General features: G+C 53.4%; 1 protein-coding gene across 2 annotated transcripts in view; it reads left to right on the top strand.

The window, feature by feature from the left end:
- PADI4 (peptidyl arginine deiminase 4) overlaps positions 1-15037 on the top strand; it is a 27532-nt gene extending 12495 nt beyond the window's left edge. For both annotated transcript variants that reach the window (XM_019654822.1, XM_019654821.1), the window contains 10 exons: positions 1262-1440; positions 1586-1689; positions 2681-2792; positions 4331-4438; positions 9123-9280; positions 10299-10440; positions 10696-10798; positions 11802-11872; positions 12324-12464; positions 14567-15037. In XM_019654822.1, the coding sequence (XP_019510367.1) occupies positions 1262-1440; positions 1586-1689; positions 2681-2792; positions 4331-4438; positions 9123-9280; positions 10299-10440; positions 10696-10798; positions 11802-11872; positions 12324-12464; positions 14567-14800 (1352 nt within the window). In that variant the 3' untranslated portion in view covers positions 14801-15037. The remainder of the gene's footprint in view (positions 1-1261; positions 1441-1585; positions 1690-2680; positions 2793-4330; positions 4439-9122; positions 9281-10298; positions 10441-10695; positions 10799-11801; positions 11873-12323; positions 12465-14566) is intronic.
- The last annotated feature ends 1253 nt before the right edge of the window (positions 15038-16290 follow it).

The following is a 16290-nucleotide window of genomic DNA, read 5'->3' as shown; positions in this document are numbered from 1 at the left end:
CTCTCTCTCTCTCTCTCTCTCTCACACACACACACACACACACACACACACACGAATCTTGTTTAAGGAGGCTTTTGACTCCAAGCTGACTGCATGTGTTATGTTATCATTTGTTCTCCAGCATCCTGCTAATCAAAGACATCAGTAACTTCTCAGCAGCTCATGAGCACCTGTGAGTGCCAGGCTCGGTTCCAGGCACAGAGCAGAGAGCAAAGACCATTACAAAGTCCCTGCCCTCACGCCGCTTTTGTCTCAGTGGGTTGAGAGAGATGCCATGTAGGACAACTAAGTAAAACACCTAGTGCATCAGATGGCGTTAAATGCTATGTCAAAGAATGCAACAGGCAAGGGACGTGGTTGAGGGGTGGAGTCAGGGGATGTGGGGAGAGGGTGGTCAGGGAAGGTGTCCCCCATAAGGTGTCATTTGAGCAGAAGGAGGTATGGGAACAGCCTCACAGACTCCCAGGGGAAGGGCAATCCAAGCAAAGGGAATAGTGAGTGCAAAGGCCCTGAGGCAGGGTCATGCCTGTGGGCTTGATGAATGCAGGGAGGGCAGTGCAGCTAGAGTGCAGTGTGCAAGGGTTAAGGTGGTAGGTGAGGGTGGAGAAGAAAAGGCAGAAAGGCAGGGGCCAGATTAGGGATGGATGAAATGACTCTGGCTTCTAGCCTGAAGGAGATAGGGGAAGCCACCTGATGGTTGTGGCAGAAGCACAACTTGATCTCAGGCACAACTTAACAGCAAACCAACTCCTTGCCTCTGCTGGGGCGTCACCTCTTCCAGGAAGCCTTCTCTGGCCCTCTGGGCTTCCCTCCATCACAACAATTATTACCATCTGTGCTTTTGACTGTCTTTGCTCCTCCCTACTCACCCAGGAGGAGACTGTGCTCTCCCTGGAAACCAGGACAATGACTGTCTCCCTGGTATCCCTAGGGGTCAGCTGGCAGCAAGTGCCCAGAAATAAATGAATGAACAAACGATGAACCATAATGAATGAACCATAATATATATTGCACTTCCTATAAAGTTGGGAGTAGCTCAGGCACCCCTGTCAATTCATTCCTGGACCCCCAGTTGTCCCGGTTGAGGCTTTAGTCCCTTGCTCCTAAGGGGAGGCTCCAGCCAGATTTAACTGTGAGGGGCCCTCGGGGGTGACATGTGGTGGCCCTGAGAAGGAATCACAGCACCTGGGAGCTGTGAAGCTCTGAAGAAGGGTCTTCAGAGGCCGAGAGGCAGACCTGCGCCTCCCCTGCTCTCTTCTAGGGAAAAAACAGTCCTTTGAGTACAAGGTGATCCTGGGGCCCCAGCAGCCTTCTCACCTCCTGGAGGTCCCGGGCGGCCAGCATAGCACAGACTTCTACATGGAGGGCCTATCTTTCCCAGATGCCAGCTTCCCAGGCCTCATTTCCCTCACCATCTCCCTGTTGGACACATCCAAGCCGGTAGGTAAAGATGGCAGCCGAGGGGAACCCTGGGCTTCCAGGCAGAGGCCCAGCTGTGGGTGGGTGCAGAGCCCAGCAGGGGAGGGGAGGTAGGTGTCGGGCTCTGGCTGCTGAAATAGCCTTTTTCCTGACCCTGTCCCTGTAGGAGTTCCCCAAGGCCCTGGTGTTCCAAGACAGTGTGGCCTTCCGTGTGGCCCCCTGGATTATGACCCCCAACACTCAGCCTGCAAAGGAGGTGTACGTGTGCAGGTGAGGGGCCCTGGAGTGCCGGGGGACGGGGGTGGGGGGGCAGAGCACAAACACACCAGGAGGAGCCCTGGACCAGGACGCAGGAGCCCAGGGTTCTGGCTGCAGGACCACCATGCACGTGCTGTGTGAATGGGAAGAAAGTTGTAACCCCTGCTGTGACTCACTGAGGGCTTGGGGCTTGTTTTGGAACCATTAAGAGGCCGGGGAAATTACTGTTGCTGTTTTTGTGATGGTTGTCTCGCCCTGATGCCGGCTGAAGGCTGCTTGAAGGGCCCTCCTGATTTAGGGCCTATAGAATTTGCTAGACCTGCAAGAGGAGAACCCTCAGCCCGTGAGCCAGGCTTCCAGAGTTTCTCAGAGTGTGGCCCTTGGACCTTCTGCACCAGAGCCCCCTAGAAACTCATTTAAAATGCACGTTCCTGGCCAACCCCTGAACTGCAGGGTCTTGTCTCTGGGGGTGGGCTCACCTGCATTGTGACAAGCTTCTCTGAAGAGCCTCGGCGTCCAGCCTGCAGTCTAAGGGTCCCTGTTAAATAGGCAGGGGTATCAGGGGGGTTCCTCCTCTCTCCTTTTCTGATTGCTTCTGGGGCAGAAGGGGTGAGCGTGTAACCTGGTTGTCAGGACACAGGCTGAAAGCCAGAGAGGCCTGGGTTCTAATACCAGTGCTGTCCCAAATGGCGTGACCATGGGCACGGACTGCCCCACTCTGTCTTCTCCTCAGTGGAAGAGGCTACCCACTAGTTCTTCTCATGGATTGTCTTAAGGGTCCAAGGAGATAATGCTTGCTAAGAACAGAGAGACAGGATGAGCCAGGCAACTCCATTCAGGCCACAGGCATCTCCTGCGCACCCACTGTGTGCCTCCCTGACTCTGGCCAGGCCTGAGCGCCTGCTCCACCCCTTAGGGACCCAGCTTACCCCTTCAGAGCCAGGCTAAGGCCACTGGCCGCTGACTTCAGAATGCTGAGGAGCTTCTTGTCTGCTCTTTCTAGTATATCTGAAAATGAGGACTTTGTGATGTCATTGGGTGCTCTGGCCAAGAAAGCCAAGTGCAAGCTGACTATCTGCCCCTTGGAGGAGAACATGGAGGACCAATGGATGCAGGTCCGTGGTTCTGTGGGGTGGGTGGGCTGGGGCACACAAGATGAAGGTCCCTGAGGGGCTCAGCCTAGAGCCTCACTACTACACTTCCTCAGACGGGCAGGAAGTTAAGAGCCTCTGAGGGTCCTTGCATAAGGCGACTCAGGCAAGTGATTCAGCTGACATTTACTGTGGGCTGCTGCATGTCCACCATAGTCACCAGGATGAAAGCCACCTTCCTGCTTAAAACTCTCAGACGACCTCTGGAAGTGATTCAAGGTCAGGGAGCTGGAGCTCACCGGGTCCCTTTAGTGACCCTTCCTCCAAGCCAGCCTTCTAGGCTCTGCTGCTAGACCAGGCCACAGCACTGTCCATGACCCCCACTTCCTCCTCCTCAGCCTGCCTGCAGGGCCCTCCCAAGCTAGCCACCTCCCTCTGCCGGTGCCAGCCAGCTGCCACACTGGCCACACTGCTTCACGATCTGTTTCCCTGCCGGGCTCCCCCATTGTGCCATGAGTTCCCTGAGGCCAGAGCCTGGTCTCATTCAGCTCAGCACCCCAGTGCCTGGCACTGGGCAGTGCCAGTGGACAGTTGGTGGGTTGAGCCAAACTTTCTTGCTATGCCCTTGCTTTGCCTTGGGACTCTGCCCTTCCGTGCCATCTACCCTGCCGCACCTCCATCCCCCAGCCCACACTGTGCCTTCCCGCTGACAGCCCTTCCCACTCTCACCCCCCATTTCAAAATCATACCTGTCCAATCCCAGCTCTAATGCTCCCCCTTTGTACACCCCCCAATCCCTCCAGCAGGGATCTACCCCTCTTTCTTCTAAGCCCCCAAATAACACCCTCTCTCCCTTTCTAGTCACTCCCTCTGTGTTAATCTGGTCGAATCATATGAAATGGCTGATATGCCACCACTTCTGAGCTACAAGAATGGCAATTTCACATGGTCCAGCCTAATAGTGATTTATGTTCAACGTCACCTCTGCCTGCTAGAATACAGGCAGGATTCGCACCCGATTCATTGCTGAGCCTGCCCCCCCCACACACACACACACTCTGCTCTGCCCCACAAGCTAGGCTGGGGTCTAACCTGCTCCCCTTTAGGGCAGGGCCACTTCTACCCCTGCCCTGTAGGCCTCAGCTCAGCAACGCTCCCCTCACAAGCCTTCTCTGACCTCCCAGCCACATTGGGAACCCCTCCTCTGTGTCCCTCCCTTCCTTTCCATCACCTCCTAACGCGAGGTGGTAAGGGCTCAGCTCCCTGGATCTCTCACTTGGAGGACAAACCCGGAAGCTTGCTCACCATGGGTCCCCAGCACCTGGCGTGGGGCCTCACCAGGAGCAGGAGGGAGGGGCACTGCAGGATTTCAGAACACGTTTGAGCAGACAGTAAGTTCTGCTTTCTCAGAGCCCCTCCTCTGGGGTCCAGCGTCCCACACGAATTTGCCCTTGGCCACAAGGGGAGAGAGTGCGGATGGTTCCACATCCCCCCATCCCTGTGCAGGGTGCCAAGACCCAGGCAGCATGTGTACCAGCCCCACTTCCACCCGCTCTGCGCAGGATGAAATAGAGATCGGCTACATCCAAGCCCCACACAAGACGATGCCAGTTGTCTTCGACTCTCCGAGGAACAGAGGACTGAAAGAGTTCCCCATCACACACCTGCTGGTAGGTGCTGGTGGGGCACCAACGGCTGAAACCCCCTTGCTTTGAGGCCTCCATCCTCACTGCCTGTCTCCCCACACCCCCACCTTCCCTCAGCTGAGCGCCCCAGCCCCTGAGGTACAATTCCTCCTCAAGCGGCAATCACACAGGTGGGCTGTGTGATTTTTGTTATAACCGTGGTGAGATCTGGCTGTTCCTTTCCCAAAACCCTTTCCAGCTGAGCTCACCTTCTCTAGATAACCCTCCAAAGATGTAGGTCGGGCTTGGGCATTCGTGTTCCACTGAAGATGCTCTTGCTGCAAGGTTGGGGTGGGGCCAGGACTGGAACCTTCCCCAACGTTCAGCTGCAGGCTCTGGCCTTTGGGTGGGATTTGGCCTTCGGAAGGTGGGGTGGGGGGGGCCTCTGTCTGGAATATGGGGGGGAGGGGAAGTTCAAGATCAGAGTGGTTATTTCCTAGATGTGACTTTATCAGCCAAAGACTCTACATGTTTGGGGGTGGGGGTGGAGGGGAGGTAGTGGTGACATATTGTTAAGTCATGCTTGACTAGCCTGGCACATTCCTGCAAACTCAGCACAAATAGTTACATTTACTGAACACACATTCTGTCAGTCACAGGGCTAAGTCCTTTACATGCACTGACTCATTTAATTTGTCTGACAGCCTTTGATGTAGGTGCTATCACTAGGCCCATTTTATAGATACAGAAACTGAGGTTCAGAGAGGCGAAGCAGCTTTCCGAAGGTCACACAAACAGAGAAGGGAGAAGTTGGAGTTCAGACCAGGCCAGGCCAGCTCCATGCTTTCCCAGGAAGAGCCCAGGCCTGCACCCCGAGCCCTTTGACAGCCCCTTGACTCCAGGTGCCCAGGAAAAATGGAGGAAAGAGTGTGGGGTGCAAGGGTTGCTGTGATGAGTGGCTTTCCAAGGAGCACCCTGCACCTCAAGGGAAGGGGAGGCGACCCTGCCCACACAGGTGACTTTGGGAGGAAACCTGAGTTTAACTCAGCAACTTATCCTACTCTCGCTCCCTCTCCTGTGCTGAGCAAGGCCGGTGTAGCGATCCTGTGGAGTTCACAGTATCTGTCTGCCACAAAATGAGGTTAAGCCTGTTTTAGGAGCAATGGGATAAATTAGGTAGGTGCGCTGAAACTGAGGCTCTATTCCTGGTTTCAGTCCTCCTCTGTTCAATGGCCTCCTCTCCTACTTTGATATTTTATGTGTGACATAGGCCAGATTTTCTGATGTCACAAGCCAAACCTCCAGTGTCCTGCCAGACAGATGAACAGATAGACACCTCAGCACAGGTGTCTTTACCTTTCCCACAGCTAGCTTTGAATAGAGCCTGGCTGTGATGGCCTCTTAGCCGAGGACGTCTGTCGTACTCCAACTCAGATCACTCAAGAAAGGAATTGGAGTAAAACTGAAACTCATCACCCGGCAATACCACCCCCTACTTCTCCAACCTCATTGTAGGCCATTTTCCCTGCCCCTTATCTGGCTCCAGCCCCACCAGCCCCCTCCCTGTTCTTTACATGTGCCCAACTGATACTCACCTCAAATGGCTATGGCCTTTGCATATGCCATTCCCTCTGCCTGTAATGCTGTTCCCAGTCCAAGTGTCTGGCTGCTTCTCAGCCTTCAGGTCTGAGCTTCAGTGCCCTCCTTTGTGAGGCCGTCCTGACACTGAAGGACACCCACCCCAGCCACTGGCCTTCTTGACTACAGCTCCCTGTGGGTTTCTTCCCAAGAGTTTTGTTATAAGGCACTGGTTTGTCATTTACTTTTCATTGCCTGCTTCTTTGCAGACTGTAAGTACTAGGAAGTCGGGGCCTGAGGTCCTGGTGTCCATCCCTGTACGCTGGGCACTTAGCACACAGCATGACACACACTGGGTGTTCTTCCTGTAAGACAATCTCAGCGACTTGAGTACCACAGCTGTAAATGGAAAGTCAGTACCACTTACCGTGAATAGGAGGCAACCATGAAGTTCTACAGAATGAAAACGGAAGAATCTCAGCTCGAAACAAATGACAGCAAAACCCCTGAGCCACGGTTTTGTTCTCAGTTGTTAAAGGGGAGATTAGCAGGTGTTAAGGAGGGATTTGCTCCACTCTGGGACTTGATTGTAATTTTTGACAAACCAGAAAGAGTGGAGGTGAACCAAAATGGCAACACCTTTCTAAGTCTGCGCCGGAAGCTGTAGCAAGTAGGACCTGTGAGCATCCCTGCATGTCCCACTCTTGGGGGGCCACTTCTGCAGACTATGGACACCCATTCATTTGCCTGCAGCCTGTGGATCGTATCTCCTCTGGTGGCAACAGCCAGGGCAGGGGTTTGGATGAATTTATTGTTCATTCATCAAACATTCTTTGAGCACACACTCCTGTGCCTGGCCCCGTTGTAGGCGCTTGGAATACATCAGTGAGCGATACCAAGACCCCACCCCACCTCACGGAGCTGACATTCTAGGCAGGAACAATCCTTAGGGAACAGCTGGGATGCCAGAAGCGGTGAAGCAGCGCAAGCAAGCAGGAGAGGCAGTCAGAGAGATGGTGGGGGTGTGGTGTGGTGCAGGGGACAGATCGTGTGGGCTTGTTGGCCATTGGTTTAGAATCTGAGAAACTGGGGAATCATTGCAGGGTCTTGAACGGAGGGAGATTATGATCTGATTGATGTTATCAAAGGGAACCTCTGGCTGTGTGTTGAGAATGGACAGCAGAGGCCAAGGGCAGGAGACGGGAGAGTGCGGGGGAGGCTGGTGCAGTAACCAGGTGAGAGACGATGTGAATGCAGAGCAGGGGAGGGGTGAGCAGTGGCCAGACTCCAGATATGTTTTGAGGGCAGAGCCAGCAGGGTTTCCTGACCCGTTGTGTGTGAGAGAGAGAGGGTAAAGGTGACATCAGGCTTTGACCTTTGTGAGATGCAGGCACCATCCCCTGACACAGGGAAGGACTGTGGGAAGAATGGGGGTGGGGGAGGGGAAGAGGAGGTCAACAGTTCTATTTGGGGCAAGTGAGACACCCAGATGGGAAGTCAGGCAAGCAGTGGATCCCTGTCTGGAGTTTGGGAGAAAAGTACAGGCTGGAGATATAAATTTGAGGTAGTCAGCACATGGACGGCCTTTCCCGAGACTGGGTGAGATCGCCGAAGGAGGGAGTGAAACTAGAGAATGAAAGGAGACAAGCACTGGACCTGGGACCCCGCAGTGCACAGGAGACGGAGAGGAAGCAACAGTGAGGTAGGACCCAAGAGTGCGCGGGATCCCCAAAGGCCAAGTGCAGAAAGCGTGTGGAGGACGTGGGGGTGACCCGCTGACTCAGATGCTGTTGGTAGGCAAGGAAGACGAGGCCTGGGCACTGCCCAGTGGGTTTAGTTGTGTGATCGTGAAGACGAGAGCAATTTCTACGGCACGGTGAGGCTGGAAGTCAGGTTAGGATGGGTTTTAGACAGAAAGGGAGGACAGAGAGGACTTGGAAGTGATGGTTTTTAAATTAGTGGCGTCACAGACCACCTTGAGACGTAAGGGGTTGTTGGAAAAGTCATGACATATTTTTTCTATGTTTTTCGTTGCAAAAATGTATCACGACTTTTCCAACAAACCAATGTCTTGTCAGGAAAAAAAAAATGCACTGAAGCTCACGATTTGGAATCTGCTTTCAGGGAGCCTGTGACCCCCATGAAGACCCAGGGTACAGATCATGGATGTGTAGAAAGCTAGAGCTACTGCGGTAGACTGAATGATAGCCCCTCAAATATGTCCACATCCTAATCCCAGAAGCTGCTGCTGAGGGGACTTTGCAGATGTGATTGAGTTAGGGCTCTTGAGGTGGGGAGGTTATCTTGGATTATCTGGGTGGGCTCTATATAATCATAACACTCCTTATAAGAGGGAGAAACGAAGGTCAGGGTAGGAGAAGTGATGATGGAAACAGAAGCTGGAGTGAGGCACTTTGAAGATGGAGGAAGAGGCCACCAGCCCCAGGTGGCGACAAGAAGCTGAAAAAGGCCAGGAAGTGGATTCTCCCCGTCAGAGCCTCCAGAAGGAACCAGCCTGGCCGCACCTTGATTTTAGCTCAGGGAAATTGATTTCAGACTTCTAACCTCCAGAACTGTGAGGATAAATACGGGTTGTTTTAAGCCACTAGATTTGTCATGGCAGCAGTGGGAAACTCATACAGAGGCTGAGAGAAATGTGTCACCTCCCGGGCCTTCTCTCCAAGATCCATGTGGAGACGTCGCAGCCACAGCCATTCCGCAAAGCTCATTCCAGCCCCAGGTCAGGGTGTGGACTGAGAGAGACTGCTGTAGAGATAGTTCATGTCTTGGTCCTTCCACAAACTTGCTGTAGAACCTGAAGAAGCCACACAACCACTCTGAGCTTAGTCCTTTCTCTGCAAAATGAATGTAAAAGGGATATTTGTGGATTTGTTACTATTTGCCCAAGTTAAGGTTTATGAAGCGGCTGGCAAGCATTAGAAACTCAACACACTCTAGTTCCTTTTCCTGCCATCCAGTTCAGCATTCCTTTGACATTCCACAAATAATAACGGTGCCTGCTATGTACCAGCTGCTGATGGTTGCTGAATTCCTCCCTGTGGCCCGAATTCATCTTTAAACTTGGACCCCACCCTCTCTTCACCCAGGGCCTAAGTTCTCTAACTGTTGGCATGTGCTTCTCCCACCTCAGGGTCCAGATTTTGGCTACGTGACTCGAGGGCCCCAAACAGGGGACATCATTAACAGCCTTGACTCCTTTGGAAACCTGGAAGTGAGCCCCCCGGTCACAGTCGGGAAGAAGAAATACCCACTGGGCAGGATTCTCATTGGGGACAGCAGTTTCCCCAGGTGAGGATGGGAGGGGCAGAGAGAGGTGTCCAGGACCCCGAGGCTAAGGACACGCAGAGGCCAGAATGAAGCCTTCCTTACTTGCTCCCAACCCACGAGGGCTCAACAAACTTGAGGGCATGTGAGAGGAATCAAAGTACGGGGCAAGGAATACGGGGTTCGGATCCCGACAGACCCAGGTTTAACTTCCAGCTGGGCCACTTACACTCTTTGGGTCAGTGACTATTTGCTGAGCACTTACTATGTGCCAGGCACTATGCTAGGAGGTGGGAAGGAAAGCAGCCATGAACATGACAGGTAAGTCCCTACCACTATTCTAATGGGGGAGACACATAAGAGAAAAGCAAACAAATAAGATTATTTCAAATAGTGAAGAAAACAAAAAAGAGAGAGGCAGAGGAGGAGGGGGAACTATGTTGGTTAGGGTGACCAGGGAGGGCCTCTCTGGGGAGGGGGGTTTTGAGCTGAGGCCTGATGACAAGAAGGATATGGCTGTGTGGCGATCTGGGGTAGAGGGTTCCTGGCAGATGAAAGAGCATGTGCAAAGGCCCTGAGGCAGGAAGGAGCTTAGCAGTGTTCAACAAGGCCAGAGTGGCTTAAACAGATTGAGCAAGAGAAAGAGCCAAGGGCTAGATCACAAAGGCCCATGAAGGAAACCAAAGCTCAGAAAGGTGAAGCACATCCCCAGGGCCACACAGCTAACGAGATCACCAGCTCGGGTGGGACCAACTCCAAACCCCATGTTTCCTCCCACCAGCACCAGGGCTGAGTCAGTAGGCGGTGCTTTCTGAGGCTAAGCTCTTGTTCTATTTACCTTACTGACTCCATGCCCCTGTTTCCCCTATAGAACTGGGGTGACAATTCTTCAATTCCTCAAATGTTACGGGATATACTAAAGGCAACCCAGGCTCCTGATCCCCTTTGCCAAGCCTCCAGTCCCACCGAGACCTCCCTGTTGAACCCCCTCCCCACCCCCGCCGCCCCCTCCCATAACACTCCTTTAATCCTGTGTGGGCAGCATTAAGAGCCAAGAGATGCACCAGGCCCTGCAGGACTTCCTCGCCGCCCAGCAGGTGCAGGCCCCTGTGAGACTCTACTCCGACTGGCTGTCTGTGGGCCACGTGGACGAGTTCCTGAGCTTCATTCCGGTGCACAAGAAGGTGCAGTCTGGGGGCCTGCCTGAAGGAAGCCACACGCCTCTTTCCTGGGTTCCTAAGCACAGCTCTGTACTCGGCGTGGGAGGACTGACCTGGCATGCATGCCTGACACCGTGTTTCCCTCCCCACCAGGAGGGGGCGTGGAGGAGGCTGCCGGTCTGGGTCCAAGCCCGTACTCCCTGCACCCTCCGCAGAGCCCTTCTCCTTGGAAGTCCCATGGGCAAAGCTGTTCTCTGACCCTCGTGTTTCTGCCTCTAGGGCTTCCGGCTACTCCTGGCCAGCCCCAGGTCCTGCTACAAACTGTTCCAGGAGCAACTGAAAGAGGGCCATGGGAAGGCTCTGCTTTTCAAAGGGGTCAAGAGTAAGTGGGCCATGCCTTGTTCTTTTATCCGGTTACCGTTACCTTCCTCTCTGCCTTCACCTGGTCTCCTGTTGCCAGATGGAATCCTTCAGGCAACAGGTATCTTTTGAGCACTCACTGTGGGCCTGGGGACACTGCATGAATTGGGCCAGGGGAAGTGAATCAAGAAAACAACTACAGGGGTGACCGGTTAGCTCAGTTGGTTAGAACGTCGTGATGATAACACCCCAGGTTCCCAGTTCGATCCCCGCATGGGCCACTGTGAGCTGCGCCCTCCCTAAAAGAGTCAACTATGCCATTGTAGCATGAAAGCCATGTGTAACCAAGGACCACGGCTGTTCCCCAATGATATTTTTTTAAAAAAAGAAAAAGAAAACAACTACAACACAGGGAATCCGGGGGGGTTGGGGGTGGGGAGCGTGGCAGGAGATCAAGGAAGGCAAAGACCAAGCAGGAACATGAGAGATGAGCAGGCGTTGGCCAGGAAAATGGACAATGGGATGAGAGGAAGAGAAATATTCCAGAGGGAACTGTGAATGCAAAGGCTCAGAGGCAGGAAGAAGCAAGATGTGTTTAAGGCCCTGAGAAAAAGTTCAGTCTGGCTGGAGCACAGAATGAAATATTATTTTTTTTTCAGTAAAGTCTACAGACAGGGGCCAGGATCCGAGGTTGCGAAGTTTCCATGGCTGAGAGTTTTCACCTAATATCTGTAGTATGTCGTGTGGCACTGGGCAATGGTGTGGCCTCTGTTTGCCCCAATAAAATGAGGTTCCTTTGGAGATAAGAGACTTTAAAGGAGTGAGAGCAACACTTTTAATGAGCATTTGCCCTGATAAAACATTGTATTTGAGGCATTTGCCTACCAGGTGCTCGCCACAAACCTGTGTGTTAGGAATTCTTGCTGCCCCCATTTTATAGATGGAAAAACTGAGTTCCCACTGTACCTTCTGGGAAATGGACCTCTGAATTCATCTGCATTTTTTTTTCTTTTTCTTCATGACAGAAAAAAGCCTGCATAACATAACAGACATTCTGTCAAACAAGAAATTGAGAGAACATAACTCATATGTGGAGGTACCAGTCTGGGCAAAGCTAACACCCCCGCCCCCTGCCTCCCCCTCCCCGCCCCCCACGCCCTTCCCTGAGGTGAGAGGCACAAGGCAGAGGCTTCCTGGGGCTCTGCTGGCTCTGTGATGAACAGCCCTGGGATTTGGGTAAATGTGGGTGGAGTCAGAGAGGGGCAAACTCAGTCACCACTACAGGAACCCACACAAGGTGGTGCCCGGGAGAGCTGGAGCCAGGGAAAGACGGGCGACACACTCAGACACAGAGTCAGGGGCAGGAGAGAGGCCAAGCACTGGAGTGATACAGAGCACCTGGAAAGAGAGACAGGATGGGGGGAGGTGGGAAGCAAAGGAGGTGTCCATCACTCCTTCCTGACCCTGTCCCTGGTCCTCGCCCTGGCAGTCCCCACCCCACCTGTGTTGGCCGCCTGGCCAACCCCTTCCCCCACCTCCTCCCCCAGAGCTGCATCGACTGGAACCGGGAGGTGCTGAAGCGGGAGCTGGGCCTGACGGAGCGGGACATCGTGGACATCCCCCAGCTCTTCAAGCTCCATTCAGACCCCTCAGGGACTCTCAAGGCCGAAGCCTTTTTCCCAAACATGGTGAGGAAGTGACCTTTGGAGGTGGTCCACCTTTGCCAGTGGCCTGAGTCAGAGAGGCCAGCTGGGTTCTGGGTGCGGGTCCAGAAAGCTTGGTTGTGTCCTCATCCACTTGGGGTTTGCATAGCTCCCTCGGGCTTACAGAGCCACTGTGGGCATCTGCCAGGCACCCTGGGAGTCAGAGATGATCATCAGCCCCCACTGACAGATGAGGCACAGAGAGGGAAAGTGTCTGTCACCAGAATACACAGCTGGCAAGAGGTGAGATTCAGAGCCAGGGGACCAGCTGCAAAGCCCATGCTCTCTAACCAATAGGCTGCACTGCCTGCTATAGGCTTCCCAGTAGGGGATAAGGTAGGAGTGAGGTGTGGGGGACAAGCACCAAACAATACGCTCTCAGGTTGAGCTAAGCACCATGTAGGGCACCTTTTCAGACTGGATGGTTCAGGAAGGCCTCTCTGAGGAGGTGAATCCAGCACTGGGGGGCTGGGTGAGATTCACCTTTCAGAAGGGTGGACTTGAGGGGGATCTCACCTTTGTCAAGAACTTTTAACTGTGACCCCAAGCACCATCTTAAGTCATTGCTTGTGTTTTTATCATTCCTCTGCCCTGTTACTCTGTCTCTTCAAAGTAATACCCAAGGGCCAGGCAGAAACTTCACCCAGTTCTACTGTGGCCTCTCAGCCACCCCCTCCTCCTGGAGCTGGGGGTTACGGTTCAGGGAAGACCACAGTGGGCTTCAAACTGTGTTCCCCGGGGCCCTGGGGTTCCCAGGCAGTGCACCAAATTCAGTGGTTTGGATTTTTATGTTTTACGCACCGAAGTTCTGAAAAAGATTTTCTTTAGAATAAAGGATTCCTTGGTCAAAACAAGGCAGGAGGGAACACTGCCCTCTCGCCCCCTGAATAAAATCCCTTGGCCCCAAACATTTGTTGCTTTCCCGTTGAACCCAGCTAGGTTTCCCAGCTCAGGAGAGAAAGCTGATGCCAATGGCTGGGAAACGAGGCATCTCAAATGCGGTGATCAGCTTCCCTCGGGCTGGCACTGCCTTCACTGTTCAGAGCCCCTAGAGCAGCGGTTCTCCCTTCCTAGTGCCGCGGCCCCTTAATACAGTTCCTCATGTTGTGGTGACCCCCAACCATACAATTATTTTCGTTGCTACTCTATAACTGCAATTTTGCTACGGTTATGAATCGTCATGTAAATATCTTTTTGTTTTCCGATGGTCTTAGGTGACCCCTGTGAAAGGGTCGTTCAAACCCCAAAAGGGTCGCGACCCACAGGTTGAGAACCGCTGCCCTAAAAGGAGCCTGAACACAAGCCATGGTTCTCCCGGGAGCCCACTGTGGGAGGTGGGTGGAGATGTGGGCATGGAACAGGCACAGAAATTAAGAGCGCAGGGCACTCAGCATGGGCTATGTCTTGTGTGGTGACAATGAGATGCCCCGTCAATGACTCATGACATCTGTGTCCTTATCTAATTGTCACAGCAATGGAAATGTATTGGGCTCATTGTGCTGATGAGGCTCAGAGGGGCGAAGCGACTTGCCTGAGGCCACACAGCTATTGAATAGCAGAGCTGGGATTCAAACCCACGTTGGCCTGGAGCCAAAATCCTGGTCCTTCCATCTCACCAGCCCACCTCCCAATATAATGGAGGCAACAGTCATTTGCATAAGTCATGATATATGGAAAGTACTACAAAAGTGGTCGTCACTTATTCACCCATTCAGCAGATATTTATTAAGCGCCTACTATGTGCCAGGCACTGTGCTGGGAGCTATGGGAACATACAGGAGTGGCTAATTGCCCGAGTTTGGGGATTCACACAGCGGGTGTCGCATTTGAGTTGGGCTCAATTAAGTAACAGAGTTTGCAAGGAGGTGGCAGGTGGGGAAGGAACAGGGACCCGGAGTCTGACAGACTTGGGTGTAAGTCCCAGACTAGCTGGGTGGCCTTAGGTAGCCCACTTTACCTGTGTGGGCCTCAGTTTTCTCATCTGTGAAGTGGGGCTGTTGTTTCCAAGGGTCAGAAGCAGGAAGCACCCGGATAGTGAGGCAGGCTGCCCGCCGCCGCCCCTGACCTGGGATCCCACCTCGTTGCAGGTGAACATGCTGGTGCTGGGCAAGTACCTGGGCATCCCCAAGCCCTTCGGGCCCATCATCAATGGCCGCTGCTGCCTGGAGGAGAAGGTGCGGTCCCTGCTGGAGCCGCTGGGCCTCCACTGCACCTTCATCGACGACTTCTACACCTACCACCTTCGGCACGGGGAGGTGCACTGCGGCACCAACGTGCGCCGGGAGCCCTTCTCCTTCAAGTGGTGGAACATGGTGCCCTGAGCCCAGCCCCCTGGCGTCCTCTCCCTTGGGAAGCTCCTGGCCAGAGGCGCTGGTCCCCTGCAGTGTGGCAAAGCAAGAGCTCTTGGGGATATTTTGGCTCCCCAGGGGGTGGCCGCCCTTCCAGCAGTGGCTTGCTTGCTTCCCTTGTGTGCCACCCAAAGATCCCAAGATGGTGCTGGCATTGCAGACTTAGCTGTGCTGTAAGAAGCTGCAATAAAGTTTTATAATCACTTTGTACATGAGGCCAAGCTATCATTCATTCATTCATTCACTCACTCATTGATTCATTCACTCACTCATTCACTCATTCATTCGTTGTCATGGTTGAATTGAATGTTATAAACTTGAAGGTGCTACCAGGATATGTTGAAGGCCAATGTCCCTGTGTGTGCCTAAGAATTGTGTCATCGTTCATGTTGTCCTTTGAGAAAAAAGCAGCAGAGGAGGGATGCAAGAGCCCAAGGAGGACGTAAGGGTTTGACTGCGAGTCAGGACGCCCAGACTTCAGCGAACCTTCCTTGTCCCTCCCGTTTGTAGGTTCCAGTCCTCCAGCTGGAAAGCCCCACAAAGCGGCACTTGTCCCTCTTGGTTGCTGCTCTGCCACCAGGCTACTTACCGGGGTGTGCTGCATAGTAGGGGCCACGGGGTTTTGCGGAACAAATTCATTAGTCCCATCCATGTCTTTTTTGTATGTTTTCTTTTATGTCCCTCACAGAGGGACTTAGATTCCTCTGCAGAAAATTCAACATGATGACTCGAGATCTTTAAAATTGAGGCCAGATCTGGGCTCTACAGAGCCTGAGATGCTTAGGAAACACCTGGAGATGCTGTTTTCACGTGGGTGGTGCGTGGAGAGCTATGAGGGTGGGAACGACGGACATACAAAGCCTTTGCCCTCACACTGAGAAGAAAGGGGCCCATAAACGCCTTTCCCTGGAGAGAACCAGTTGCTCCCCGCCCCACTCTCCACCCTTCCCCCCCGGATTTGCTGGGACAAAAGTTGTACAGTATTTCTTGTGAACCAGAAGGGCTTCTTGAATGAGAGGAAGCTGGTGTGAGGTGGCCCCAAGACCTCCCTGAGAAGGCTCCCTGGAGCCCCCAAAAGCCGCAGCAGACAAAAGCCAATGGCTTCCCTAGGAGGCTGCGAAGGGATTGAGAGAGAAGCTGGTGCGTAAAGCAGCCCTTGCATCAAGGTAAGTGCAGGTGCGCACCCCCAGCCATTCATGGGGGAGGAGCCTCTGAAGGAGCCAAGGAAGCCCACGTGGAGACAGCACCAATTATTAAATCCTTCCAGCCCCATAGAACACGTAGTGCCCACTAAGCGAGAACTCCCCTGTTTGCTTGCTCTCCTCCCTAACACCCAGCTCCGCCCCCTCCTCCGGAGTCACAGGTCAGGTTCTTGCAGCTTCTGTAACAAAGCACTACAAACTGGGTGGCTAAAAACAACAGAGATTTATTCTCTCCCAGTTCCGGAGGCCAGAAGTCCCTCA

This window comes from Hipposideros armiger, unplaced genomic scaffold (genome assembly GCF_001890085.2).
Source record: "Hipposideros armiger isolate ML-2016 unplaced genomic scaffold, ASM189008v1 scaffold_232, whole genome shotgun sequence".
In the NCBI taxonomy this organism is placed as follows: domain Eukaryota; kingdom Metazoa; phylum Chordata; class Mammalia; order Chiroptera; family Hipposideridae; genus Hipposideros; species Hipposideros armiger.
Note: the sequence above shows the minus strand (reverse complement) of the source record. Positions and strands in the feature narration are given on the sequence as shown.